The 27,815-nt window shown below is 41.7% G+C and overlaps 1 protein-coding gene across 1 annotated transcript in view; it reads right to left on the reverse strand.

Moving 5' to 3' along the window:
• Positions 1-7,446: 7,446 nt before the first annotated feature.
• RPRD1B (regulation of nuclear pre-mRNA domain containing 1B) overlaps positions 7,447-27,815 on the reverse strand; it is a 52,735-nt gene continuing 32,366 nt past the window's right edge. The window contains exons 6-7 of the mRNA XM_045528606.1: positions 25,734-25,909; positions 7,447-10,022 (exon numbers count right to left, since the gene is read on the reverse strand). Coding sequence (XP_045384562.1) covers positions 9,873-10,022; positions 25,734-25,909 — 326 coding nt within the window. The 3' untranslated portion in view covers positions 7,447-9,872. The remainder of the gene's footprint in view (positions 10,023-25,733; positions 25,910-27,815) is intronic.

Below are 27,815 nucleotides of genomic sequence, written 5' to 3' on the forward strand. Positions count from 1 at the left end.
CCCAGGTAATTTTTCTATTTTTAGTAGAGACGGGGTCTTGCTCTAGCTCAGGCTGGTCTCGAACTCCTGACCTCAAACAATCCTCCTGTCTCCGCTCCCCATAGTGAGAAGATTACAGGCGTGAACCACCACTCCTGGCCTATCTTTCCATTTATTTAGTTCTTTTTTGTCTTTCAACATGTTTATTTTCAGAGCCTAAGTGTTACACTTTTATTGTTAAATTTATTCCTAATTATGTATTGCTTTTGATGCTATTGAAAATGAAATCATTTTCTTAATTCTAGTTTTGGATCGTTCATTGCTAGTGTTTACAAATACAATTAATTTCTGCATATTGATCTTTTACCCTGCAAACTTGCTGAACTTATTAGTCCTAGCAGTTTGTTAGTGGATTTGCTGTACACAAGATCATGTCACCTGCAAATATCAATAGTCTTCTTCCTTTCCAATCTGGATGCCTTTTATTTCATTTCCTTGCCTGATTGTCCTGGCCAGAATGTGCACTACAATGTTGAATAGAAATGGTGAGAAAAGACATCTTTTTCTTATTTCCAAGAACTTTCCAAGGAGGAAAGTTTTCAGTCTTTCGTCAAGTATAATGTTAGCTATGAGTAGTCCTTAGAGGCTATTTACCAGGTTGGAGAAGTTCCCTTCTATTCTTTGTTAAGTGTTTCCACAAATTCTGATAGGTTGTGTTTTCATTTTCATTTGGCTCAAAATAATTTCTAGTTCCCGTTTTGATTTCTTTTTATTATCCATGTGTTATTTAGAAGTGTGTTAGTTTCCAAATATTTGGGGATTTTCCAGGGACTTTTTCAATTTTGATTTCTAACTTCATTCCACTGTGGTCAGAGAATGTACTTTCTATAACTTGCATCCTTTTGAATTTGAGATTTGTTTTATGGCTTAGAATATGGCCTACATTGGTAAATGTTACTTGTGCGCTTGAAAAGAATTTGTATTTTGCTGTTGTTGTTGGGTAGAGTGCTCCAGAAATACCAATCAGATCAAGTTGACTAATAGTATTGTACAAGTCCTTGATTTTCTGCCTACTTATTGGTCTTAGTCTACTCAGGCCGCTGTAACAAATACCAAAGATAGGATGGCTTAAACAACAAACATTTTTTCTCAGTTATGGAGGCTGGAAGTCTGAAATCAGGGTGTCAGCATGGTTGGGTTCTGGTGAGGGACCACTTCATGGCTTGTAGCCAGCTGCTTTCTTGCTGTGTCCTCACATGGTGGGGAGAGAGAGAGGAAGCAAGCTCTCTTGTGTCTCTTCTTATGAGGGCACTAATCTCATCATGAGGGCTTCACCCTTATGACCTAATTAACTCCCAAAGACCCCATTCCTAAATACCATCACACTGGGTGTTAGGGTTTAAACATAAGAACTTCGTTCTGATGCTGAATGAGCTGTGAAAAAAATAAAAAGAAAAAAATAAATAAACATAAGAACTTTGGAGGGGGGAATATAAACATTCAGTCTATAGCATTATTCTACCAACTATTGAGAAAGGGGTATTGAAACCTCCACCATAATTGTGTATTTGTCTATTTTCTTTGCAGTCCTATCAGTTTTTGCATTACATATTTTAAGGCTGTTATTAAATGCATAAATGTTTATGATTATTATGTCTTCATGATTAATTGACCCCTTTTATCACTATGAAATGACCTTCTTTATCCGTGGTAATATTGTTTCCTCTGAAATCTAGTTTGCCTAATATTATTATCCAGCTTTCTTTTGTGTAGTGTAAGCAAGATATATATTTTTTCATCCTTTTACCTTTAAACCATTTTTGTCTACATTTAAAGTTTGTTTCTTGTAGGTAGCATATGCTTGGGTCTTGCTTTTTTGAAAAAAATTCAATCTCTGCCTTTTAATTGAGATATTTAGACCATTTACATTTAATGTGATTACTGATATGATCAGGGTTGTCTATCATCTTGATATCTTTTTTTCTATTTGTCTAATCTTTGCTCATTTTTTCTTTTTCTGTCATCTGTTGGAATAACTGAATAAGTTTTACAATTTCATAGCATCTCCTTTGTTGGCTTATTAGCTACAATTCTTTGTTTTTGATTTTTTTAGATTGCTTTAGACTTTTTAGGTACTCTTTATGACATTCTACCTTCAAGTGACATTATAACACTTCACAAATACTATAAGAACCTTTTTGGTATACTTCTATTTCTCCCCTTCTTATCTTCATGCTATTATTGTCACACATTTCATTTTTCTGCATGTTGTAAACCCCAAATGCACTGTTATTATTTTTGTTTAAACAATTATCTTTTAAAGAGATTTATGTCAGAAAAAAATTGTATTCTTCTCCATGTAATTATCATTATCAGTGCTTTCCATTTCTTTGTGTAGATCCATCTTGATTTCTATCTTGAATCATTTTTCTTCTGTCTGAAAAACTTCCTTTAATATTTCCTATTGTTCAAATTTGGTGGTGATGAATTCTTTCAGCTTTTGTTGCTGTGAAGAAATCTATTTCACCTTCATTTTTGAAAGAAATTTTTGCTAAATATAGAATTCTAGATTGACTACCCCCCCCCCCCCGCTTTCAGCAGCACTTTAAGGATGTCATGCTATTCTTTTCTGGCTTACATAATTTCTGATAAGAAGTCTGATGTCATTCTTACCTTTGTTCTTCTGTATATAATGCTTCTTTTTACTCATAGTCAGTGGCTCAGCAATTTGACTATGATGTGTCTTAGTGTGCATAGTTTTCTCATGTTTATTCTTTCTGAGGTTTACTGAGCTTCCTGAATCTATGGCTTTATAATTTTCATCAAATTTGGGGAATGGTCATTATTTCTTGAAACATGTTTTCTGTCTTTCCCTCTTTTCTCTCCTTGTAGAAACAACCCAAATATGCATTGACTGAATAGAATACAATAGAATATTATTCATCCATAACAAGGAATAAAATTCTGATACATGTTACAACATGGATGAACCAACCTTAAAACATTATGCTAAGTGAAAGAAGGCAGACACAAAAGTCATATATTGTGTGATTCCATTTATATTAAATAACCAGAATAGGCAATTCCATAGAGACAGAAAGCAGATTAGTGTTGCTGAAAGAAAGGGATAATGGGAGTGACTGCTCAATGTATATATGGTTTCCTCTTGGGGGAATGAGATGTTCTGGAACTGGACAGTGGTGATGTTGCACAATATTGTAAATGTACTAAATACCACTGAATTGTACACTTTAAAATGGTAAATTTATATTATGCATAATGTACCACAATTTTGAAAAATGTGTTCACACATATACAGAAGGATCATTCATGAATTTACAAACAAATTGAGGTTATGGAAATGAAATTTTTAAGTATTGTAACCAAAATGGAAAGATGAACCAATAATTAAAGTCCTAAAATAAATCATAAAACCATTACAATACACAGGCAGATTTGTGTGACTGCAATTACAAAGCAACTTTGTTTCCCAGTGTCCCCTGAAATCCAATTTGTGGGGCCAGTGTAGTGTATCCTCTAACTCTAGAAGAAAACTGAGGTCTCCACAACTTCTCTAGTCATTCCTATTTAATTAAAAACAGATTCCTGTAGTCACACTTCAGATGCAAACAGTCTCAATGCAGAAATTTAAATGTCCACTCCTATGTTATAATCCAAATGGCTTATCATGTGAAGTTGACCTCTCTGAGCCTGCTACAGGCGGGAAGCCAGCATGGAGGAAGGGAGGCCTCCCTTGTTTAACTAATAAGGTTTCTGACCCTTCTAGGGCTAGAGCAGTGGGAATGAGGGAAAGAAAGAAGGCAAAGCAGGAGACAGATCTAACTTGAGGTGTGGTGGTGGTGACTGGGCACAGGCTGGGCAAAGGTTTAACGGCTTCCTTCTCCCATTGGCTCCTCGGACACTCCTCCTCGGAGTAGTTCATCCTCTCCCTTCCCCCAGTCACCCCATTCTCATGCCCCGTCACCAGGCGTCCCTCCCTGCGGATGAGGCTTTCTCCCTGGCTCTTTGCTTTCTGCTCCTTCTTCAGCACCGTGAGTCTGAAGTTCACCTCCTTGAGGAAACCCCTCCCCTCTTGCACAGGCTCTGAGACCACCCCAGGATGCAGGCCAGTTCTTTTGCATGCATCCTTTGCTCCGACAAACTCTAAGCGTGGGGTTAGCCTCCTCTCCCTTGCTCCATCTTCAAGCACTTAGCCAGCCCCTGGCAGCTCCCTTTAGATCCTTCCAGGCAGGGGTCTGCCTGGCCACCAGATCGCCTCCCTACAGGGGACACCATTTAGCTCCGTGGAGGCCCTTTTCCCTAGCCTGGAGGTTAAGCGGTAGGTGGAACCCACTGGTCCTCCTAGGAAGACTCCAAACACACCAACAGCTCTTTTCAAAGGAATTCTCACCAAAAGCATCTCCTTCAACTAACTCCTGACCTTTTTGTACTCTCAATGTGGGTGAGGAGGTTTGAGGATTTTAAGTTTTTGACCACCTCCATTGTAAATACTGCGTATGATACAGGCATGGGGTGTCTATCACTATTGCCTCCCAACAAACATCTATTTTAACCTCTCGTTACATGTGTATGTAAACACCTGCATCCATTATCTGACACAGTAACAGACACCACTGAGCCTCTAATTTGTATAAGACATAGGACTTTTTACAAAATTACTTATTTATTTATGAATGACGGAGTCTCACTCTGTCACCTGGGCTAGAGTGCAGTGGCATCAGCCTAGCTCACAGCAACCTCAAACTCCTGGGGGCAAGCAATCCTCCTGCCTCAGCCTCCGGAGTAGCTTGGGACTACAGGCATGTACCACCACACCTAGCTAATTTTTTATATTTTTAGTAGAGACAGGGTCTTGCTCTTGCTCAGGCTGATCTTGAACTCCTGACCTTAAGCAATCCTCCCGCCTCTGCCTCCCAGAGTGCTAGAATTACACGCGTGAGCCACCACACTGGGCCTCACTTAATAAGTATGTTTGTTAACTACTTTGATTTGTTTCATAACTAAAAATTCATCCAGATAGTTGGTACTTAAAAAGCCATGAATGGCTGGTCCGATGGTAGTGGGTAATCTGAACTTATTAACATTAATATAGTGTCACTAAAGTTGTTATACCATCCCCACTGCTAAATTTGGCTAAAAAATTAAAAAAAAATTTAAAAACTTAAAAATAAAAAGCCGTGGGGTACATTATGCAAGTACTGAGTTTATTAAGAAGATCCTCGGTAGAAAGAAATATTCTAAAAGCCTAGACATAGAACTTTAGGTCTGGAAAGAACTTCAGGTTAGTCAACCCCACTCATTTCCTTTAAGCAGCAGCTGAGTCCCTGAAAGCCTGAGTGACTTGTCGAGGGTCATCACAGCGAGAGGAGATCAGAAGATAAAGGTTGTCACTTGCCACAGCTCCCTCTTAGTCACAAAAAATATTGGGTAAATTGATTCATACTGCTAATTTTAATATTTATCAAGCCAGTCATAGAAATGAATTTTTAATGCAAAATAACTATTTCAGAGTCTAAAATATTGAACAAACTCGGCTTTCAACACTACATAAAGCTGCATGAATCCCAACGTACCGTATGGGAGAATAATGGGTTCTTAATTGAATCTGTGCCTCAGAGAGGAAGATGATTTTTAAATGGAAATTCCCACAGAGGTGGTGGCGAGAAATGAGCTTTAGCAAGATGAATTATTCTAGGAGAAAGTAAGAGAGCAAAACCGTCCTAGAAAATGGCTTTTTCTTTTTTTTTTTTGAGACAGAGTCTCACTCTGTTGCCCGGGCTAGAGTGCTGTGGCATCAGCCTAGCTCACAGCAACCTCAAACTCCTGGGCTCAAGCAATCCTCCTGCCTCAGCCTCCCAAGGAGCTGGGACTACAGGCATGCACCACCATACTCGGCTAATTTTTTCTATATATTTTTAGTTGTCCAGCTAACTTCTTTATATTTTTTTAGTAGAGACGGGGTCTCACTCTTGCTCAGGCTGGTCTCAAACTCCTGAGCTCAATCAAACATTCGGCCCGCCTCGGCCTCAATGGCTTTTTCTTAAAGATCTCAAATAAGCCAAATGCAGATTGCATGTGCCTAGTGAACTACTGCATTTACCCCCATCTTTCTAGTCTTGGCACTGTCTTTTGTGACCTGATCCTTACAGACTATGATCTGCAGGGTTTCCTGGAAGTGTCTATAGCACAATGGTGATACTACTCAGATACCTAACAAATGTGAGTGGGAACCCCAGATATGCCACCCAGAGCTCTCAAAGACTTCAGTCTTGCATTCTGCGATGCCACACAATAATAATGAGCTTTTAGGTCTGACATTGAGCCTAGAAATAATTCAGTTCAATACCACATTTCAAAGATAAGAAAACTGAGGCCCAGAGAGTAAAATACCTTGCCCAGGAAGGTCACACAGAGTTAATGGCTCTAATCACAAAGGTTAAGGATTTTGACAGATTCATGAACTCTTGGGTCGCTCTATCGTCAGCTCTGAGGACCTCAGAGTCATTTTGTAGCCTGAAGTGCTAATTAAACCAGAAGAATAATGGACTTACTATTTATAGATAGGAGTGAAGAAATTAACTAGGCCATGAAACCTGGGGACACAGAGGATCTTCTCTCCCGGGAATCACATATTACATTCAACCGTTATATTTTAAAATGGAACTTGGGTAACGTATAGTCTCAACTTTCCTAATACTGGCTTTGATTTGAGTTGCTGTTAGTCTTGACGGACACAGCTACCACAAAGTTTTCGCATCAAGAAATAGAGGGGTAGCTCCACTTCTTCCAGCAAAGGCTGCCCTTACCCAGGGGAAAGGTCAAAACGATCCTTGCAAACATACCAATTGCTTTAAAAGGACCTATTTCAAACAATTTTCCAGTATTATCCAGTCAATATGATTTTTCATTGAACACACAAGTGAAAAGGAGAAAGGAAACCCATGGAAATGTTTTTTAAAGACACACCATTTGGGTTTGCAATTATCTCACCTTTTTCTTCTTTTTAATGTTTAGAGTGGCTTTCACTGTATTGCCAAAATCAAACAGCTCTCAGGAGGCCTAGTAGTGGGAACAAAAACGCTAAAATCAAAGGGCCTCCAAGTTTTAATCTGTCAGAGATTGGCTGTGTGGTACCGAGGAAGAGTCACTTAACCTCTTTCCATCAGTTCCCACTTCTGTACAATGAGGATAAAACTATGGCGGTGCCTCTCCTGGGTACTGTGTAGATTGGCTAATTAAAGCTAATTGAGCCCCTGGAAAGAACTAGAAAATACCATGTAAGTGCTGAGTATTTATGTGCCACTAACAGTCACAAAAACTCCTAAGGGACAAGAATCTGTGCAGACAGCACATTCTCTATTGGTGATCACTAATCACCCATTGCTTACAAAGACAGCACTGCATTTTCTGTAACAGGGTAGGTTAAAAAAAAAAAAAATCACACAATTGTTGTTCAACAACACCATCTTTATTCAAAAATATATATCTATGAGACATTTCAGAATATACTGCTGCCACCACCGACAGCCTATACTTCTAAATAAAGTCCTAAATTAATATACAAATTTAAGCTTTAAAAATATTCTTTAAGAAAAACAAAAACAAAGCAAGATCAAAGACTTTCTGAGGAATATGACCTAAAGGAAAGGTCCTTTGAGGCCTACAGATACCCTAAGAAGAAAAAACACAAAACAAAAACCACCCACCCCACCCTGCCAGATCACCTTATACGTACAAGGAGAAAGGTTCATTTAAATTAAACAAATGAAGTCAGCACACTTTGGGAGGATGTAGGAAGAATTAAAACAAAAGCATTCATTAAAACAAAACAAAACTAACTTCCTCACAGGAAGTCCGCTAGTAACAGGTGTTAAGAGGCCAACACATTCATTTACATAATTGCTACCGTTTTCATTTCTTGCTCTTGCTGTAATAATCATGCACCGATTGCTGGTCAAAGACTTGGTTGGGTAAAACAGAGATATTTTCACCTAGCTGATCAGAGCAAATTTCTCCTATACCCTTTTGTCTGGTTTGTGGCTGGTAAAATCCTGCTTCCTTGGGGAAAGCAGTGTCCCAGTGAGTCTGTTCAGAAACAAGTTCATGTGTGTAGGACTAAAGCAGCACACCACACGGGGGAGGGGCATATGTGCAGAAGGAGCAAAGATTAAAATTTATCTTGCAGTTTTAGTAATGACACCTGTGGCCTCTGGAAGAAAAACCTTATAGATTCATTAATTTAACAGCGAAAGAATAGGCAGTGCCATAAGCGAACAACACACAGTCTGTATTCAAACCCGAAACAGCTTAAACACTACTAGGCTCTACACAGAGTTCAACTGAATACCTGCCCTAACTTTTCATTGTTCTCATGTCATGATGGGCAGGACAGCTTCTTGAAGGGAAGTCTGTTATACTTTATAAAACATAGATTATGTTTTAACATGTTTAACATGTAAAATTACATGGGATTTTTGGTGATCCTGGAAACAGCAATTCAAATTAACGGAGATTCGGACGCCCCCTCCACTGAACTCCTTTTTATAGCTTTTGGATTTCAGCCTCTGGGCTATAATTCCTATTATATTATTGGGCAAATTGTTTTCTGCCCTTTCCAATGTCAAAAACAAGCCTGCCACATTAGAATGATTTATATTAGCAGGCCGATCTTTTATTATAAGCAAGGTAAAAATTCTCTCTGCATTATAAAGTCATAATGTCAGCTGGCATGATAATGGAATTAAAACCCCCAATTAATTTCCCCGCCTTCCCCCTTCCCCTGCCCAAGATGAGCTATTTAGTAACATCTGATGCAAATACTCCCCTTCGTGTGGGAACAAGGACCTGTGCAGTGGCGTGACGTGCGCAGCGTCCTGTTTGCAGAGATGTTCAGGTTTAGTCACCACACCGTGGATGGGCACCCACACAGTGGATTAAATGTTAGTGTGTGCCCTACTCCCAGAAAGAGGGTCATAGCAACACCCATGCAGAGCCCAGATGCAGCACGCCTGTATGTGGGGCCTTTATCTTTTGGGGCCCCCCAGTGCCATCCCTAACAACTACCTTCACAACCCCCAGGGGCCACAGCATCTTGTTTTTAGGAACCTGCGCTGACAGCGGGAGGGGCCCTTGAAAAGAGCAGCTTGGAAAGGTTGTATGTAGGAACTTGAAGCAAATGACTGATTTTTAATTCATGCCCGTGATCCCTGTTATTCTGTCGCTGAACTGTGCCTTTACGTCCCAGATTAGCTTTGAATCTTATTGCCAGACTCTACGAAACAGATGCACATGACCTTTGAATACACATGGCTAGAGAAGTAACGGTAAGGGCTTCTTACCGTAAAGAGATTTGGCAAACTCTTTATGGCAAAGCTACTCCACAGCTGTGCCTCCAACCTTCTGGGGCAGATGGCAGCTAGGAAAGCCAACGTCTCCAGAGCGAGTCCCTCGGTGGAAGCCCGTACCGAACTTGAACAAGCCCAGCTCAAAAAGAAGGAGCTACTTTCATGACAAAATGCTGTCATGAGGGACAAGGTTCTTTTAAAAGCTTCCAGAAGTATACATGATTTTCATAACTTCTTAGGTGTAAAGAGTGATGTAAGAATGGAAAACCAGCTGGGGCGTGAGAACATGAAGTGGGAGAAAGTTTGCATTCTTTGCAAATACGAATCTAAGTCGGATTCCACTCGCCACTGTTCCGAACTGTGCTCAAGATGAAAGGCTGGAGAGGAGAATCAGAGTCTGTGGTTCTTTCTTGAGGCTGGGGGTGGGTGGAAGAAGGGATAGAACCAGGGACTAGAAGGTTATTCCCAACCACGACTTGCCCTCTTCTTTCTGCTAGTACAGATGGGAATCTGGGCACGACACCCGTCCTAGTCAGTTGAAAACAGGTCACCAGCAGAGGGCAGGGGGGCCAAGCCCCCTGTGACATTGGGCAGCAGCGAGAGGTCTGGCAAGCTCTGAATATGGGACTTCAGTTCCTTGCGCACCTGGGTTACTCGTGCAAGCTTCTGTTTATATTCCTAAGGAGACAAAGAGATGACAACGCAGGTGAGTCTCTGTGTGCTGACGGGCACGCTTGCTCTGCTTTGTCCCCAGCGGACCACCCACCCGGTTCAACTGCATCACAAACTCTGGGGAGTTTTCCAACTCTCCAAAGGTAAAACTTTATATCAAAAAAGAAAAGCAGAGTGCAATACCGTCAACAGTAAATTACAACGTATTCAACTTAGTCCTTGAGATTTGAAAGTAAAAAGAAGTGATATTTAATATTTGCATTCTCTTTTAATTTGTTCTCGAAAGTTTCAAAATGCCTTATAAAATAAAATGCAGACAATCAGTCTTCACAATTAGTGGGAGACTCCATCTAGACATGGCTAGAAAAACAACCGTAAAGCTGTAATTTCTATGTTAAAACTTAGAGATAAACCCAGATTTATCATTTTTGCAAACGAGCACTACAGAAGCTCAAAATAAATGACTGCTGCTACCCATGATCAGGGCCACTTCATTTCTACCTGAGTGACACCGTAAGTCCCTGATGAGGCCTTCTGGCAGTCTCTGGCCTAAAGGTCCTGTAAACATGCCACTGGACTTATCTTCCAAAAGCCCAGCTTCCACCAAGGGCCATGTGAGATTGGGCCTGTGAGGTCTGCAGCTGATGGCCCCCTTGGGCTTATCTTTTTTTTTCTAGGTGTTTCTGCAAAGATAAGGAGGTCCCTGAGGCTGGGCCCTTGCTGAGGAAAGCCTCTCCTGCAGGAATGTGACAGAAAGCGCTATGCTGAGACTCGAAGAACTGGGTTTAGTGCTGGTTTTGCCTCTACCTTTCTGTGTGACCATGGATGTGTTCCCTGCGTTCCTTGTCTGAAATTGAGGCAACAGGACCATAAGACTTTTCTTCACGTTCTAAATTCCTTGATGCCAGATACCTACGCACACTTGGAGAGACAGAGGATTTAAAGGTAAAAGCTTAAGCATTGTTGGGAAGAATGGTAAGGCAGGAAATAGGTCAAATGAAGAATAGTTAGTTCAAGTTGTGAAGACAGAAGTGCAAGCAAGGAATGGGAGGAGGGAATAGGGCACAGCCCTCCCACGTTACTGATGCGCCTCCCTCCCACCTGAAATGAGAGAGTCTCAACAGGCCATCAGCTGAACAGAGAAGGGTAGAAAGTAAGCTCGCCTAGTACCTCATTTCTTTCCTTTTGTAAACTTGCCACAACTAAAATTAAACAACTTACGTAAATTAACAATGACTCTCCCACTTAGCTAATAAGATCCTGGAGACCAGGATCAGGCTCATCTGCTTCACCCAGCATCCACCACACCCTGCAGGGCCCAGTAAACAGCACATTTGCTGACTGGATTAACAATGCATGAAACATGACATCAGGTACAAGTACACCACATCAGCTAATCTTCCTGAGACCCAGACTTTGGTCAACTGCCACCTTTCACATTCTTGAAACTGAAAACTATTTTCAAATCTGAGGATCTGAACCCCTCTTCCTCCCTAACAGTTTTCTTTTTTGGTTGTATATACTCCAAAGGAAATTAATATAAAGCACGAAGGCCAAGTCTTTATTTCTGGACAAGGATTCATTTAATAAACTTCTCCTGAATGCTAGGTACAAAAAGGGTCAAATGGTTATAGAATAGCTACTCTCTGCCCCTGCCCAAATTCTCTGATGGAAGCTGACAACTAAAAGACACCTTGACTCCCAGCCACCCACCTTTGGCAACTGGGGAGCACTTCAGGGTTGAACAAGTCCCTTAACAACAGTATGAAGGCCACTGAGTCTCTAGTGAGCTGAGATGGGATCAGAACTCGAAGCTCCTCACTCTTGGATAATCGTCAGACTAACTTGGCAAGTTCATTGAGGTTAAAAGGGAAGGCAGCTGATTGGACTAGATGCCACTTTAATGTCAAATAACTTTCTCCTAGTCAATTAAAAAAAAACTCAGTTGTTCCTGTTTGGAAGGAGGTATGTGGGGGCGGGGGATCCCATCATGCTTAGGCTGATATTCTATTCTAGACATAACCAAAGAAACTCGTTTAAATAAAAGGAAATGTGTTCTACATGAAAGCTCCCTATTCAGGCCACTCTGAAGTGGATGGATCCTGGTCACACCTCCTCATGCCACTGGGTGACCCTTCTCACAGGGACATCTATTTTAAGAGCAGGCACATGGGCCTAGGAGGAAGGAATCACTAGAGAATGGGCACAAGTGGGACTGTCACTGAAAAGGCTCAAAAACCATCAAGGCTGGTAAAAAGAACAAAAAAAGACCTATAGACCAAGAGGTTCAAATTCATATATCTGTGTATATACTTTGAATAGCCAAATACAGGTAGTGATTGCCTAAAAACTATTAAAACATGTACCTGCTTAACTGGGACAGTCAAATGACCTAGCTTAATGTCCCGAGGAGAGATGAGCAGGCTAGAATTCACAGCAAGCTCTGATTAGATAAAACTGAGGCTGCTATAGTGATTTTATAGTCCCTTAAATAGACTCAGTAGTACTATGTGATCTCCCATCTCTTCCCTGTTTTTTAAAAAAAATAGATTCAGGTTTTCTCAATAAAATCATCTATAAATGTTACCACGGACGAACAAAAAAATCAAAAGTGAAATCCAAACAAAACTACCCCCCAAATACAACCCAGCCTTCACTTGCCTCCTAGTTCTCCTCCCTGGCTACACTCCCTGCCTTTCCAGGTTATTCTCTTTGGTTCTGGACAGGTAAAGGAGACAGATCTCAGGAAAATCCAAGAATCTCTTGTGTCAACCTACCAGCCTGCCTTCTGGCAGAAGTGTGGTCCAAAAGCCCTACAGGGTTCCAAGCTGTGCTCTCAGCAACTGCTGCTCTCAGAAGAAATCCAGGCCTCTTTTCAGGATACCACTAAAACCACCTTCAATGTGATGAGACCCATTCGTGGGTGCGGCATCCCATAAGCACTACTCAGGTAGAGAAATGATGTGCCAAGGTGGTCAGATGCTCCTTGTTTAAAATACCTTATTCTTGTGTGTAATACAGGACCAAGCCTTTAATCTAACACTCATGCTACCCTGCCTGGTTCTGGAATTCGAGAGCCCAGGGCCTGCACCGCTTGTATCTGCAGGGCGACCCTGCCCGCTGGCCTCCCCTCCCCACCATCTGACTGATCTCTCGACCACTGTGCACACGGCTCCCTCCTGCACTCTCCTCTGCACACACTGCCTTTCCTTCATGACCAATCTTAAGCAAGAGAAAACAAGGCAAACTCAGGCAGGCCTGTTCCTTTTCCTTTCCCACTTGTGCATAATTTATACTGATCGGTGAGGGGCTGAGTTGGACCTTCCATTCAGCTGCAAACACCTATTGCAGCAAACCCTGCCTTACCCCAGAGGGGCTAGGGGGAGCCATGAAATAGGGAAGAGTCACGTCTGACCCGCTACCCTATTTCAGGATCCTCAAGGAGGAAGATGGAGGAAGTGGTAGGTATCTACGATAAACTGCCTGGGTTTATTTAAACTGCCTGGGTTTATTTGATTGCCAAGAAATGTTTAAAATGTAGAGGGTAAGGCCTAATGTGTAGTTGAGATAATGCCTAGGATTTATGCTCCTGGCAAAGCTTTGGAATCTTGTCTCACAGATACCCAAACTTGCATGAGAAAATGTGTCTATAACACCCCTCTGCTTCCTGTAGATGCAGCTGACACTGTGAACTCAGACCATCATGGAGCACCAAGACAATTCACTGAAGGGAGCCGAGCTTACACATTCTTTGCCTTTTTTGGTTAGCACAGTAAGCCAGACCTGACATGCTGCAGATGAGCTCTGGGATAAGAGGGCCAGAAATGACAGGACTGACATTGCAATGACCTTTCTACAGGAATTTCATTTTCAAAACAAACAAAATTGTAAGTGTTTCCTCTAGCAACGTATGTAAGAAATACTGATCAAAATGTAAACATTGTCAAACCTATTTTCTTCCTTGCTGGGAAGCACTTACATAAGCAAAAATATGTTAGAAATAATACTATGGGCAGGAGCTTGACTGATGAGATACGATTTCCAGCATCAACACTCATGTTTTCCTTTATCTTGCCCTGTTGTGCTATAGGACATATGGTATATAAAAACCACCCACTGCTCGGCTACCCCTAATTAAGAGTCATAAAGGGTTATTGTGCATGAAGCAGTTTATGAAGCCCCCTGTTTTAAAAGTGACCCACCACACTGAATTTAAGTCAAGGAACTGTTTCATTGCATGAAGGCCGAAAAGAACCTAGCCAAAGGGGGAAGCTGACCGTCGCCCCAACATTATTTAACACGCCACCCAGCCCCCTCATCCTGCCAGAAGGCCTACCCCTCGCCACTAAGGCCATAGGACCTACACTTAGAAATCATAGCCTCGGCTTAAACCACAAATTCATTCACTCATGTTTTTGGAAAACACAATATGTACACATTTGCACTGAAAATAGGAATGCTGCTTTTAATTAATTTTCTTCAAAGATCCACATGGGAACCAAAAGCCATCCCTGACCTGTGCCTCTCTCCCAGCCAGCTCCAAGATCCCATATGACCTAGTGGCAGCTGTGACATTTCAAAAGGATACATTATGTGGTGCCACAACACTGCTGGAGCTGCTGAGTAAGTCGCTGGGGAAGATACAAGGAAGAGAAGAAATGGTCGCTCCACTCCCAATGCTCTGGGCCTCTCAGCTCCATTACCAAAACCAATAATAAAGGCACACACAAGTCTCTTCCCTAAGGAAAAATGACAAAGTGGCCACAACCAGAGGAATGTTCTCAGAGCAATCAAACCATCCACCAGAGAAGTCAAATGGAAATGGGCATCTTAAATTTGCAGTCGTACCATAAAGTATTTTCTGAGTACTGCTCTCTCCCCAGAGGATCCTCTACACAAAAGGTGATAAGGGAGCTTCCACTGCCACAACAAAACGCCCAATCTGACAGGGATTTGCAGAAGCAAGGGGAGGATAAAAAGTTAGTGTCTACACGTGGCTAAACTAATAAAAATGATAGTAACAAAAATAAAATCAATTTAGGACGGGACAATTTTTCAAATCTTAATATTATTATAAACCTAAATATTTACAATTTAACAGATGTCCATAAAATGCTTTAAAAAGATACTCATTAAGAAATGGACCTGGCTCCTTCAAAAATGCTTGTATTTATGTAATGGGTACTTCATTACATAAAACCAGGTAAAACCAAAATACTAAAGTATAAGATGAACTATTTCTAATTAGCTGGGTTTTTTTCCAAATTAACTGTCAAAAACGTAAGCTTTGCACAAGTAACAAAGACCCCACACCCTGGCTTCCTTAATGTCCATGCTAGTAGAGAGCCAGATTACTGATGCTGTGCAGACAAACATCGAAGGTAGAGACAAAGGTTTCTCCTTTTGAGCCAAATACTGGTAGAGTCGAGCATTCCCGGAGGGCAGCTGACAAAGGGTAGAAAGGGGAAAGACAGTTTTTCAGACAAAATAATTTTAAGCAACGTTTATTATAATTTTAAGTGATAGCAGGTCTGCTAGGGAAGGCGGTCTGCAGGTTATTGCACGACATGCACTGGAGATAGCCCTGTCTACAAGCAACAAAAAGACTTCGATTCCTTTCCATTAGCAAACAAAAAAAGGGAATGTTTCCTGGCTCCTCCAAAGGCTGAGGTATATCACATCCTTCCCACTGGAAGGAGGTGGCTGTGGCGGAAGTCAGAAAATCCAAGTTGAAATCCTACTCTTCCATGTGCCTGTGGTATGACGTGTGACTCTACCTCACTGGGCTCCTGGACATACATACGAGATGGAAACAAAAACAACGCCTAAGCCATGTGGCTGGGGGGGCCAGTTCTGAGTCTTGGGTGAGACCAGGCACTTGCTAAACTGTTCCATGTGGATCAACAGATCTCAGGGGAAAGGAACACTCATCCCTCCCATGTCCTGTTCCTTTATGAGCAATACTTAATCTTCTTGGTTTATTAATGTATGCTGAGACAAGACATGCAGAGTTGAAGAAAAAGAATTATTAATGGGATACAAAATCCTTCTTCCCACCAACCATTTGAGTATGTCCTTAAAATTTAGCATGTTTACTAGAAGCTGCCTTGAGAAAACGAAAGGGCCTTTGACCAGGAGGCACCTTTTTTCTTTTAAAAGGCCTACGTCTAAGACTGGGGAAAAAAGTCACACAATTGTTTAATGAGGTGGCACCACAGTCTTATCAGTCCATCAATCTACAGGCCCCGGGAGAAGGAATTTGTCTAAGGAGTAAACATAGATTTTGTGGGAACATGCCCAAACTGAAAGGAGTCCCCATCAAAGACAGACTTGACCTTGTCCAGAGATGACCTGAGCTGCACCTGCACCTGCACCTGCCACCCTGCGATCAGCACACTGGGCCAAGCACCAGGGGAGGGCTGGGCACGTGAGAGTGATGATACAGACAGGACTTTGGGTCAGGTCAGGGAAATAATCAGATCATCTGCAAACAGAGTGACAAACTACGTGGCACTCTAAAGGAAACAGGGAGCTGAGACAGCATATTGTGACGGGGGGCTTGGCTTTATGCGGTGGGAGAAAATCGAGGAAATGCTATTTGACCACAGATACACTGAGGAACAGGAATGAGCTGGGAAAGGGTAACTGGTGGGAGATAAGGGGGAGGAGCGCGCTCCAGGCAGGCAGAGGGAACAGCACATGTGAAGCCTGAGACGAAGGCCAGCGCAGACAAAGCACCACGGAGCACAGCAAGAGGCCTGCCTGATGAGGTTGGCAGGGCTGCGAGAAGGGGGCCAGGCAAGGATTTGGGCCCATATTCTAGGAGTAATGAGATGCCACTGTGATGTTTAAGCAGGGGCGTGCCATGCTCAGAGCTGTATTCTGAACACATCACAGGGCTGCCATGCGAAGGATGGACTGCAGGGCGCAAGAACAGATGCAGATGGATCAGCAATGAGGCTGCTGCAGGGGTGCAGGGGAGAGATGATGACAGTATGGACTAGGGTGGTGGAAGTAGAGACAGAGACAGAGAGGAAGGGGACAGATTCAAGAAAAACTGAGGAGACAAAAACCACACTGGCTTGGCTGGGGAAGACGGGCGATGGGAGGTCAATCTGGCAGAGGCGTAGCAGAGGAGCTTGAGGGAGAGACTGCAACAAAAGGCCAAAGTGACAGATTAGGGAGGTGGAAAAAATCAGGAGAAACATGGGATGGGACCTAGCATCTGATTTTGATGAATGGCCACGCCAGTCTCCAAGCTGGGGAAAGAGAAGGAAGGCAAAGGGGAGAAAGGAGAAGATGGTCTGTTTCAGCCTTACTGTTTGTGGGGTCTGTGGAAACACACATGGGGCTAGAGTGCAAGGAAGGGGACTGGGCCACGGAGCAGTCAGGCCAACAGCGCACAGGTGGTAACTGAGGCTGGCTTAAGGAAAAGGTCCACACTGAGAAAAGGGTTTAGTAATGGAATGTCAACATCTACAGTACAGGGATGGCGAAAAGCTTATTAGAGACAAAAGAGTAGGCTAGAACACACAGAGGGCAGTACACAGAAACCAGTGAAAACACACACACAAGGGGTAATAAACACAGCAGTACTAAATGCTAAAGAGAGGGCCAGGAAGAGAAAGGGAAACAAGAAACAGAGACTGAGCAGTATCTTTTGGCTTTTGAAATTAGACCACTGGGGGCGGGGGGTTCTGCAGACAGTCACTTCAGTGGAATGTGGACATGCACACCAAGCTCCAAGGAGTTACGAAGAGGCAGCAATGGAAAACAGGACATGGTAGTGGTTACAAAGGGACAGTGGTGCAGAGAGTGTGTTCATGTGCATGTCTACTGAAGACCTTCTGCAGACAGGAAAATAAATTGGCCCTAAAGGCCGTGTGTGACAAGGAAAGGCAGAAGCTAACAACTTCAAGATAGTCAGAGTGTTAGAACCTGTGGCCCAGGTGAGGGATAACTGTTATTTTATAAATGAAAAGCCACATGAAAGATAAAAGGCTACAAGGACAGGACCACTGGTCCTAACGGAGAAGGCCACACGGAGCCTGGAATAGGCAAAGCAGATCGTCGTCACTGAATGGTAGTTTATGCCCACAGAACGAAACACTGTGAGCAAAAGGAAAGGGCTTGGAAAAGGGCCTAATACACCACACCTGACACCATGAAAAAAAAGTGGTATGTGTCCATTGGTAATCACCGTCATATCCCCAAAAATTCTCAGAAGGCTGCAGGTGAATTTTTATTGAGTTGAAATTTGCAAAGTTACTGTGCTTTGAAATTCTCAAACTAGTTAACAACTGAATTAAACAAAGAGAGTTGACCACACCTCTTCCTAAAGATGTTTAAAGATAAAGGACATGAATAAGGAAGAGAACAAAAGGAGGCTTGCAAAGCCATGCTGACAGCCAGTTGGTACCACCTTCTTCACATGAAGCAGGCCAGACCTTTGGGGGTTCATGGATTTTGTTTTCATTTTGACTCCTGATTACAACCAGAAGGTTCTGCCCTAATCAGAGAAAAAGACTGATCTCATTTCAAGCCCAACATTTTCTAGAGAGAAAAACAAAGTCAGAGATATAACTTCCAAGATTACAAAGTATGCCACAATCCAATTTTACTTTCTTCAAAATACCAACGTGAAGTGGGAGTAGAAGGCCCACCTTAACAACAGTAGGAACATTCATAAAGACTAAAATAGATCTTTGCTCAAAATAACATGTACCCACTCAAAGAGGCAGCTAGATGCTAGAGCTCAAATTTCTGTAATCTAAACCCTGCTCTCAAAATTATGCTCACTCAAGTCAATGTTATAATAAGAAGTAACTGCTATTTTCCCACAGCTGCCTCAAATGTAAACAAGATCATTTAAAAGCCAGAAGACGAGAGCTTCATTAGTCTAATTAAACTGTTCAATGTTTGCTCCTTCATGAAACAAAGACTAATCCTTAACTGATGGAGAGGTTTATATAAAGCTCAATGAAGTCCTAGCCTGGTTAAGAAGTTCTGAAAAAGAGCAGCAACTCCTACAGCAGGAATGCATTCTGGCGGCAAAGACCGTGAAATGTATATAAATATCAGTGTACTTAAAGACAAGCAGACAGCTGCACATACACACAGAACCATTTCTAGAATTCTACATGAGGGAAATAATCCAAATACTGAAAGTTAGCCTCAAGTTAAAAAGTAAGAGAGAAACAGAAATGTGCAATAAAAACAATCACTGAATATCCAATCACAGGTATTCAAGCAACCATTTAAAATGTTTATAAACTAAAAATAGTCATCTCTGAGTAATGAGATTATGATTTTTTCCCTGTATACTTATTTGCTAAGTTTCCTCTGATTTATTACTTTTATAATTAGAAAAAAAAAACAAATAAAGAACTGAGTATTAGCTGAGTAAGAATGAATGTTCTGGCAGGGAAGGAGTGATAAGGGGCCCAGATGCTGTTTGGACTTAATAAGTACATGTGTTTTATAAATATGAAAAATTAGTGCTACATACACCAACTGAACCTCAGTAGAGCTGCTCCAGAAAGCAGGGCTTCACACTGTCTACAAAAATTGGGCTATAGATATTAGAACAATGCTAATGGCTAAGAGTATGCAATTCTTGCTGTGAGAACTTTGAAATCATGTCACTTTTTTTTTTTTTTTTTTGCGAGAAGGTCTCGCTGTGTCACCCAGGCTGGAGTGCAGTGGTGCAATCACAGCTCAGTGCAACCTCTACCTCCTGGGCTCAAGCGATCCTCCTGGATCAGCCTTCTAAGCAGCTAGGACTATAGGCGTGCACCACCATGTTTGGCTATTTTTTTTTTTTTTTTTTGTAGAGATGGGGGTCTTGCTATGTTTCCCAGGCTGGTCTTGAACTCCTGGTCTCAGCCAATCCTTCCACCTCACCCTTCCCAAAGTGCTAGGATTACAGCCATGAGCCAATGCACGTGGCCATGTCACTTTTTCAGTGTAAAGTCTCAAATACTGGCAAACCATGCTCTTGGGTCACCAAGTACGTTAAGTGTATCACACTGCGGCATTTTTTTCCCCCTGGAGTGAAAAGAAGTTATCGGTAAGTTTCACATTGTAATAATAAACACATACACTCACACAACCTGTGATAGATAAAAGCTCCAGCTGTAAATCTGCCCTGAGCTATAAGGGTGAGTAGCGATTGAAATAAATTGAAGGAATCCAAGGACCCAACATCCAGCCTCTAAACTCCAAATCACTTATAGAACCCCACACGTCAACTCATATGTTGGAGGGAACCTGTGGAAAACAAAAAAAGAAGCTCCCATATCAAAGCTGGGACCACGCCACAGCCTGCTACGTGGGAAGGGATCTGAGAGCAAGCCCCCACCATCACTCGGCAGCACGCTGACCTGTTTCAACAACTGTTCTGACAGCCTGTGGTGCTGATAGCACTGCTTGCCTAGGGAGGAGAGAGCTGTATGATAAGGAAGGGCAGAGAGTGTAGAGGACTGGGGGGCAGAAGGGGCCAGCTCCAAGGAGGGCCTCTCAGCTCCCAAGGGAACACAGTGGATGATCACTGGAGTCAGGAGATCTGGACACTGGTCCTCACTTCCTCTGTGACCCTGAACTGCTCTTACAAACCCCGAGCTTAGTTCTTACCTAAAATAAGGACTAGACCACCTGTTCCCATCTGCCCTTACTGTAATGGACAATGAGATACCGGCTTTGAGCATCAAGGGGAAGAGGGAGAATTTACTCCAAAGCTGACAAAAAAGGAGTTCGCTATCTCCACCTGCTGCCTGTCCCCATCACTGAAACAAAAGTTTCTAACCATCTGCACCCTGCAGGGAGGAGGGGGATGATGCCAAAAACAACAGACGGCCATCAGTTTGGTTTAGAAACCCCCTCAGCTGTAGCCAAAGAATTTCTCAAGTTTTATAACTACAATGCAAACAGAAATACAAGAGTCACAAGGCAATGCTGGATTCTGGACCATTTCCCCCTTTCCCAGCTGTGTTGTCTGAAGGCAAAGGCTCTACTCCTCAGTGTTCTGTACAGCCAGGGGGAGGTACCAAGCTGGCAAGAAACAGCAGCAGCTTTAAGTGCACTGAGCCAATTTCTCCCCTCCCATCAGACCAAGAGCATGGACACAGGTACAGGAAGGAGGGTACTTGGAACCTCAGAGGCAGAGTGAGTTCTTTCACTTAGAAAGGCCTTGGAGACCACGCTTAGATGTTTTCATGCCACCATTTTATCTTCTTACATAAAATGTCATTTCTCTGAAACAAGATTCTTCGGAATTGTTTAAATGATTCAACTTTGGCTACTCTTCTGTGTAAGATGTTTACTGCTGTTGATGTTGCAGAATCAAATTTTTATAAATCAAAACAAAACAAAACAAAACACAACACCTGATGATGATACCAGATGTCTGCCTTGGATTTTATTCCTGGTCTGTGGCTAACTCCTTCTTATGGGTTTGAGTTTCTTCACCAATTCACAAGTCAGACTACATAACCTCTAAGGTTCCACCCAACGCAATAACCCTAATGACTTTACCTAGCCACCAGGCCTCTCCATGTTGCTATACTTTGTAGAGCTGGCTGTCATAACTGTGCCAGTTATGTGACTTTGTTGAGCACATACACGTATATATGCATATCTTCTAGACCTCCACCTGTGGTCCCTGATACCTATGGCCTCTAGACAGGGCCTTTATAAAGTCAAATGCATCAGTAAGTGGCACGCTAGGATGCTTTTTAAAATTCTGCAGCAGAAATAAATTGCAATGGCCTTTTGCAAAAATGGAAAAGCTGATTCTCAAATTCATATGGAATTATAATAGGTCCTAAATAGCCAAAACAATATTGAAAAAGAACAAAATTTGAGGACTCATATGTTCTAATTTTAAAACTTACTACAAAACCACAGTGATGGGAACAGTGTGGTACTGGCATAGGACAGACATATAAATCAATGGCACAGAATTGAGAGTTCCAGAATAGAATTCCAGAAATAAACCCATACATCTATGCCAAATGATTTTTGACAAGGATGCCAAACATTCAGTTGGGGGACAGTCTCCTCAACCAATGGTGCTGGGACAAATGGATACCTACATGCAAAAGAATGAAGTTGGTCCCCTACCTTACACCATATACAAAAATTAACTCAAAATGAATCAACAACCTAAATGTAAGGGCTAAAACTATAAAACTCCTAAAAGAAAATACAGGAAAAATGGATTCTTAAATGTGACACCAAAAGCACAAGCAACAAAGAAAAAAAAAAAAAGACAAATTGGAATTCATAAAAATTAAAAACTTTGTGCTTCAAAGGACATTATCAAGAACACGAAAAGAAAACTTACAGAACAATAGAAAATATTTGCAAATTAAATATCTGATAAGGGTACAGTATCCAGAATATATAAAGAATTCTTACAACTCAACCAAAAAGCAAACATTTCGAACAAGGGTGAAGGACATGAACAGACATTTCTCCAAAGAGAAATGGCCAAAAAGCACATGAAAAGATGCTCAACATTACTAATCAGGGAAATGTAAACCAAGGCCACAATGAAATACTACTTCATATCCACTAGGTTGGCTAGAATAAAAAGACAGTAACAAATGTTGATGAGGATGTGGAGAAACTGAACCTGTGTACATTGCTGGTGGGAATGTAAAATGCTGCAGCTGCCATAGAAAACAGTTTGATGGTTCCTCAAAAAGTTAACTTCAGAAGACCTGCTGAAGGCATTATGATATTCAGAAACTGCCCATGCATTTGGTTATTCCCTTATATTTTAAATAAACATCTGATCAAATGAATATGCTATTAGCATTTTGATTTTTTTGTCTATTTCAATTTAGACATAAGTTAGAATATTCCCCTTACTTAGAACATTTCTCATACTCTAACTCCTTGTTTGCTGCTCTTTCTTACCTACTAGAGTGTAAGCTCTTTGAGGAAGAAAGCACATCTTGGTCATTTTTGCACAATTGACTGGCACAGGTTTTGTCGCATCCCTGAATGAATACACAGCACCTTATGGAGCACAGACCCTAACTGCCCACTGGTGGTCTCCAGCACTTCCTTCCCCTACCCTGTCTGTTGTCTCTTTGTCTTTCTCCACATTCCTATCCAGACCAGTCTTGCTGCTCCCCATTTATGAACATATTTCTCTTCTTCTACTGTTATTTCCTTTTTCAAAAAGGCTTTATTGTCTGACAGGAGGGTTGGACTTCCCTTAAACCACAATCAGAATTGCCAACTGCCTCCTTAATCCACATCACGTACAATCGGTCAGTTTGCTTTTATGTTCACCTGTGCTGTTTACGCTAGAATATCATTTCCTTGAGGGCAGAAACAGTCTCCATAACTCCCTCTCCCACATCCTAGGCTCTGAATCATCACACTCCCTGCATCCCAAAGTGTGGGAGCCACTGAGAAAGCTAACATAAAATGTTCAGGCGAAATAAAAGGAGAAGCTTATTACATAAAAGATACAAGCTTAAAAAAGAAAACACAAACAAACCTAAGTGTGTTAAAACTTTCGGGAGAAAACAGACTCCCAAGCAAATAATCACATTTCCAAACAGTTGTGAGAATTCTATATATTCACATATTGAAGGCAATGAAATGATTTAAAAAATATAAAAGATTTAATTAGCATTCTGATTTGGCAGCTTTTAAATCAAGCACTGGCTGTGTTACAAAAATGAATGTTAAAAACACAGGTAGACCTTATGTACTACTCTGCTCCAAGAGACTTTTGGAGAATTCACAGTATGAACGTATCATTCAAGTAGCACATACTTATCAAGTTTTACCATCACCATAAGGAGATTAATGGATTAAGACCAGTCCATTATAGAATGTGAGAGCAATCTTAGATTCAGGAGACCAAACTGTTCACATTTTTAGCAAGCATGGATAAAGAGAGAACTAAAGCCATCTCTCAAATCTGATGTTGCATCTAGTTATAAATGCAGAAAATTTGGCTCTATTTTTACAGTAAATAGTTCTGCTCCTGTGGCTGGGAGACATGGTTTGGGAAAAGAACTTTTCGTTCGGACTCTGTACTTTGCGGTGGTGGGGCTTCTTGTTCTGCTTCTCCTGCAGCGGAATGCCAACACCACTCCACAGCCAGCGAGGCCACCGGAAAGCTACGGAACACACTGAAACCTCTGATCTGTCTCTTAATGACCTCTCGTGGCATCCAGCAAGCCACTGGTCCTACACAAACTCGAATGATTCCCAAAGAAGTATTCAGAGGAAAGTGCAACCGTGGCGAACAGAACAAAGAGTTAACCAGCTCTACCAGCCCGATCTCCTTCTTGAAGACTCTGTCCTCTATGGTAGAGTTTGCCACGTTCTACCCAACAGCTGCTCATGATAATCAATGTCTGACAGATCAGAGAAAGCCCTTAATGTGTCGCCAAGGGGCAGTTCAACAGATGGCATGATGACTTACAACCAGAATCATTAATTACACTCTCTTATTAGTCCCGGGGCACAGTGCTGAAAATGCTTCCTCAGTGAAAGATGAGCATTTCAGATAAATGACCGTCTGGTACTGCCTGTGAAACTCTCTTTAGGATTTCTGGTCAGTGCTGATTTCTAAATCCAAGCCATAGTATTTTTACAGCAGTTTCCCACCTTCCATATCCAACCTGGCCAGGAATATGAAGTTTCCATTATCACTACCCATCATTGCTCCCATAATCACTGCAGGTAAGGATACAGTAAAAACTGCCCATCACTCACTTCCCCTCTCAAGTTAGATGACCGTGTTGAAAGGCAAGTGCAATTTCCTCAGCCACAGAGCCAGCGCAGTGTTTCAATGTTCCCCCGCTCTGTGCCAGAGAACACGTTTCCTGAGTGTGGAGGGAGGCAGCTCTCCCTCTCCCTCATCTACTCTGAGTGGGATTTAAGAGGTATCCCTTGTAACATAATGTGACGGTTTCTCCAACTCAGAACTGTCCTCCCTTCACAAAACCACTAGCTGCACTATTTTCCATGTGTTCTTTAAAAAGAGAAAAGCAGACACTCCTGAAGAGGAAGCCTGGAAGGCAAGCACAAGTTCCCAAACATCCACACTGCTGGCTCTGCTATCCCGAGGGACTAAGCACTGAGGTTAATTAAGAAGCCAGAACAAGTGCATGGTGAGGAAATATTTCTGAACTCCCTCCCCAAGGGCACTCAGACTAACGTCCTCAACTCAGGGTGGAAATGAGTTCTTTCTCAACAGTTTGGAGAACTGGGCTCCATAAATACTGCTGTGAAATTTCAGCATTGCCTGTAGACAGCTTGCAGGCAAATGACTTATTGGCCTTAGCATGGATACAAGTCAGAAATAAACGTCCAAACAACTCAGAAGAAAGAAATTCTTAAGCATTTTCCAAATATTACCAAACATTCTTTGGCTTTCACTGATGTCCTGTTCTTTTTGTACCTACAACTAAAGCAATATTAAGATCCAGGCTGTGATTAAGAGATCACTGTTTGTTTCCTACAATCCAATTTGTTCTTTCTTGGACTTATAAAAACACGACTCCAGTTTTTAACTACGCTCAAATAATTATAGTATCTGAGGGATGTTACCATCTCATGAATTTTATTTATTTTTTATTTTTAAACGATAAAAATGTTGTTAATTAAGGCATAATAAAAGCTTTCTACTGTGGCCTACAGAAAGGGAAACTTGGGAAGTCTGGGTCTACCTTGCAATATACTCACTTCTAGCTTTTTCTCCTTTTCTGACAAAACATCTTTCTGATTCTGGGTATACTCCACCAACATCCGAGCCAGCTGGCGACGGTCTTCCAGTTCTGCTGCCAGGCGCCCATTATATTCTGCTAGTAACAGACATGCTTCATCTACTGTTTTTGAAAGACGTTCAGCTGCCTCTTTGTCTAAGTACAAATGAGACCAAAAAAAAAAAAAAAAAAATAGAGAAAATAAACAAATCACATAGGTATGACTGCAAACATTTCTGAGGGAGGTTAGCAGTTTCTCTCCCAACATACAGAGTCTAAGAATAAGCCAGAACCTGTGGACCAACAATGGGCTGGCTGACCAAGAAATCCAAAGGCATTCACTCTGTCAACAAGACAGGACATTTCTCAACTACCTGACGGGAGGCAACTGTGGAGTGAGGGGAATCTGGCAAAGGCTTTCTAAATGCCTGTTCCTGCAAAAGCTCTACAAACCAAACAAGCACAAAAAGATACCTAGGGTTATCCACGAAATAATTTTTTCCTTGCCCCTGAGAATTTCAAGTGCTTTTGTTTATTACAGTTGGCCCTTTGTGTCCATGGGTTCTGCATCTGTGGACTCAACCAACAGTGGATCAAAAATATTCAGACAAAAAACCTCCCCAAAAACAAACAAAACAACCCCATCAATTTAAAAAGTAGCCAATAAAAAATACAAATTAAAAAAATATATAGGAGAACTATTTACATAGCTTTTACATTGTATTAGGTATTATTAAGTAATCTAGAGATGATTTAAAGCATATGGGAAGATATTTGCAGGTTATATCAAATATCATGCCATTTTACACAAGGGACTTGAGCATCCTCGGATTTTGTATCTTTAGAGGATCCTAGAACCAATCCCTGACACTTACCGAGGGAGGACTACATTTCATTAAGTAATTTTTTTACATTCTGCTGAAATAAAAAAGCATGCACTAATTTCTTGGGTGTGGAAACTAAGACCACAAAAAGCTACATGACAGGTTTGATATGTATGTGGCCAGCTGAGGAACTGGGACTCACTCAGGTCTCTAAAATGGATCTATAGGACTCTACTTCTTAAACTATGTATACCTTGAACCTGGGTATGAGCCCTCTTCTTACATTCAGCAAAATATGTGGTATGATAAGAAACCAAAGCTTTTGTATATTTTTGAATAAGACATATGTCAGAATTTTGTATGTGTAGACACATACACAAAAGTTTCATAAAACAGTATTTATCCTCAAAAGTGTTCTACCATCGATTCTATTCCATTTTTTAAGAAATGTTGGTTATTACCTACTGGACTGATTTCATGTCTAATTAATAAGTTCCAACTCATGCTTTGGGGGGAAAAACTGTGCTGAAATATAAGAAAGGGTACTCTTAGAAGTAAGTAGTGAACAAAGGCTCAACGTTAGGGAGTGAGAAGAGGACTTATATTTATAAAGAACTGATATAATTAATTATGTGTGGGTAGTAGTGAGATTAGAACTCTAAATGTGTATATCTCATTTTAAAAAGGCCTTAACAGATCAAAATAGGACGTCAGTGCTTTGAAGCAAGAGCACCAGAGACTGCAGCAGTTCTATGGGACAGACTAAAGCTGAGTTACACAGTGATACAGATCTGTCACTCCCCACTGCTACAGGCTGCCAGAGGCGAGAGCGCTGGGCATTCTCCTGGGTAACTGGGATTTAAGAACTCCTAACGCAGCATCTCTGTTTGGCAAACAGTCTGGCTTTTGGATGCCTTCTTTTTTTTTTTTTTTGAGACAGAGTGTCGCTTTGTTGCCCGGGCTAGAGTGAGTGCCGTGGCATCAGCCTAGCTCACAGCAACCTCAAACTCCTGGGCTTAAGCGATCCTACTGCCTCAGCCTCCCGGGTAGCTGGGACTACAGGCATGTGCCACCATGCCCGGCTAATTTTTTCTATATATATTTTAGTTGGCCAGATAATTTCTTTCTATTTTTAGTAGAGATGGGGTCTCGCTCTCGCTCAGGCTGGTCTCGAACTCCTGAGCTCAAACGATCCGCCCGCCTCGGCCTCCCAGAGTGCTAGGATTACAGGCGTGAGC

The sequence above is a fragment of the Lemur catta genome, chromosome 17, assembly GCF_020740605.2.
Source record: "Lemur catta isolate mLemCat1 chromosome 17, mLemCat1.pri, whole genome shotgun sequence".
Lineage (NCBI taxonomy): Eukaryota > Metazoa > Chordata > Mammalia > Primates > Lemuridae > Lemur > Lemur catta.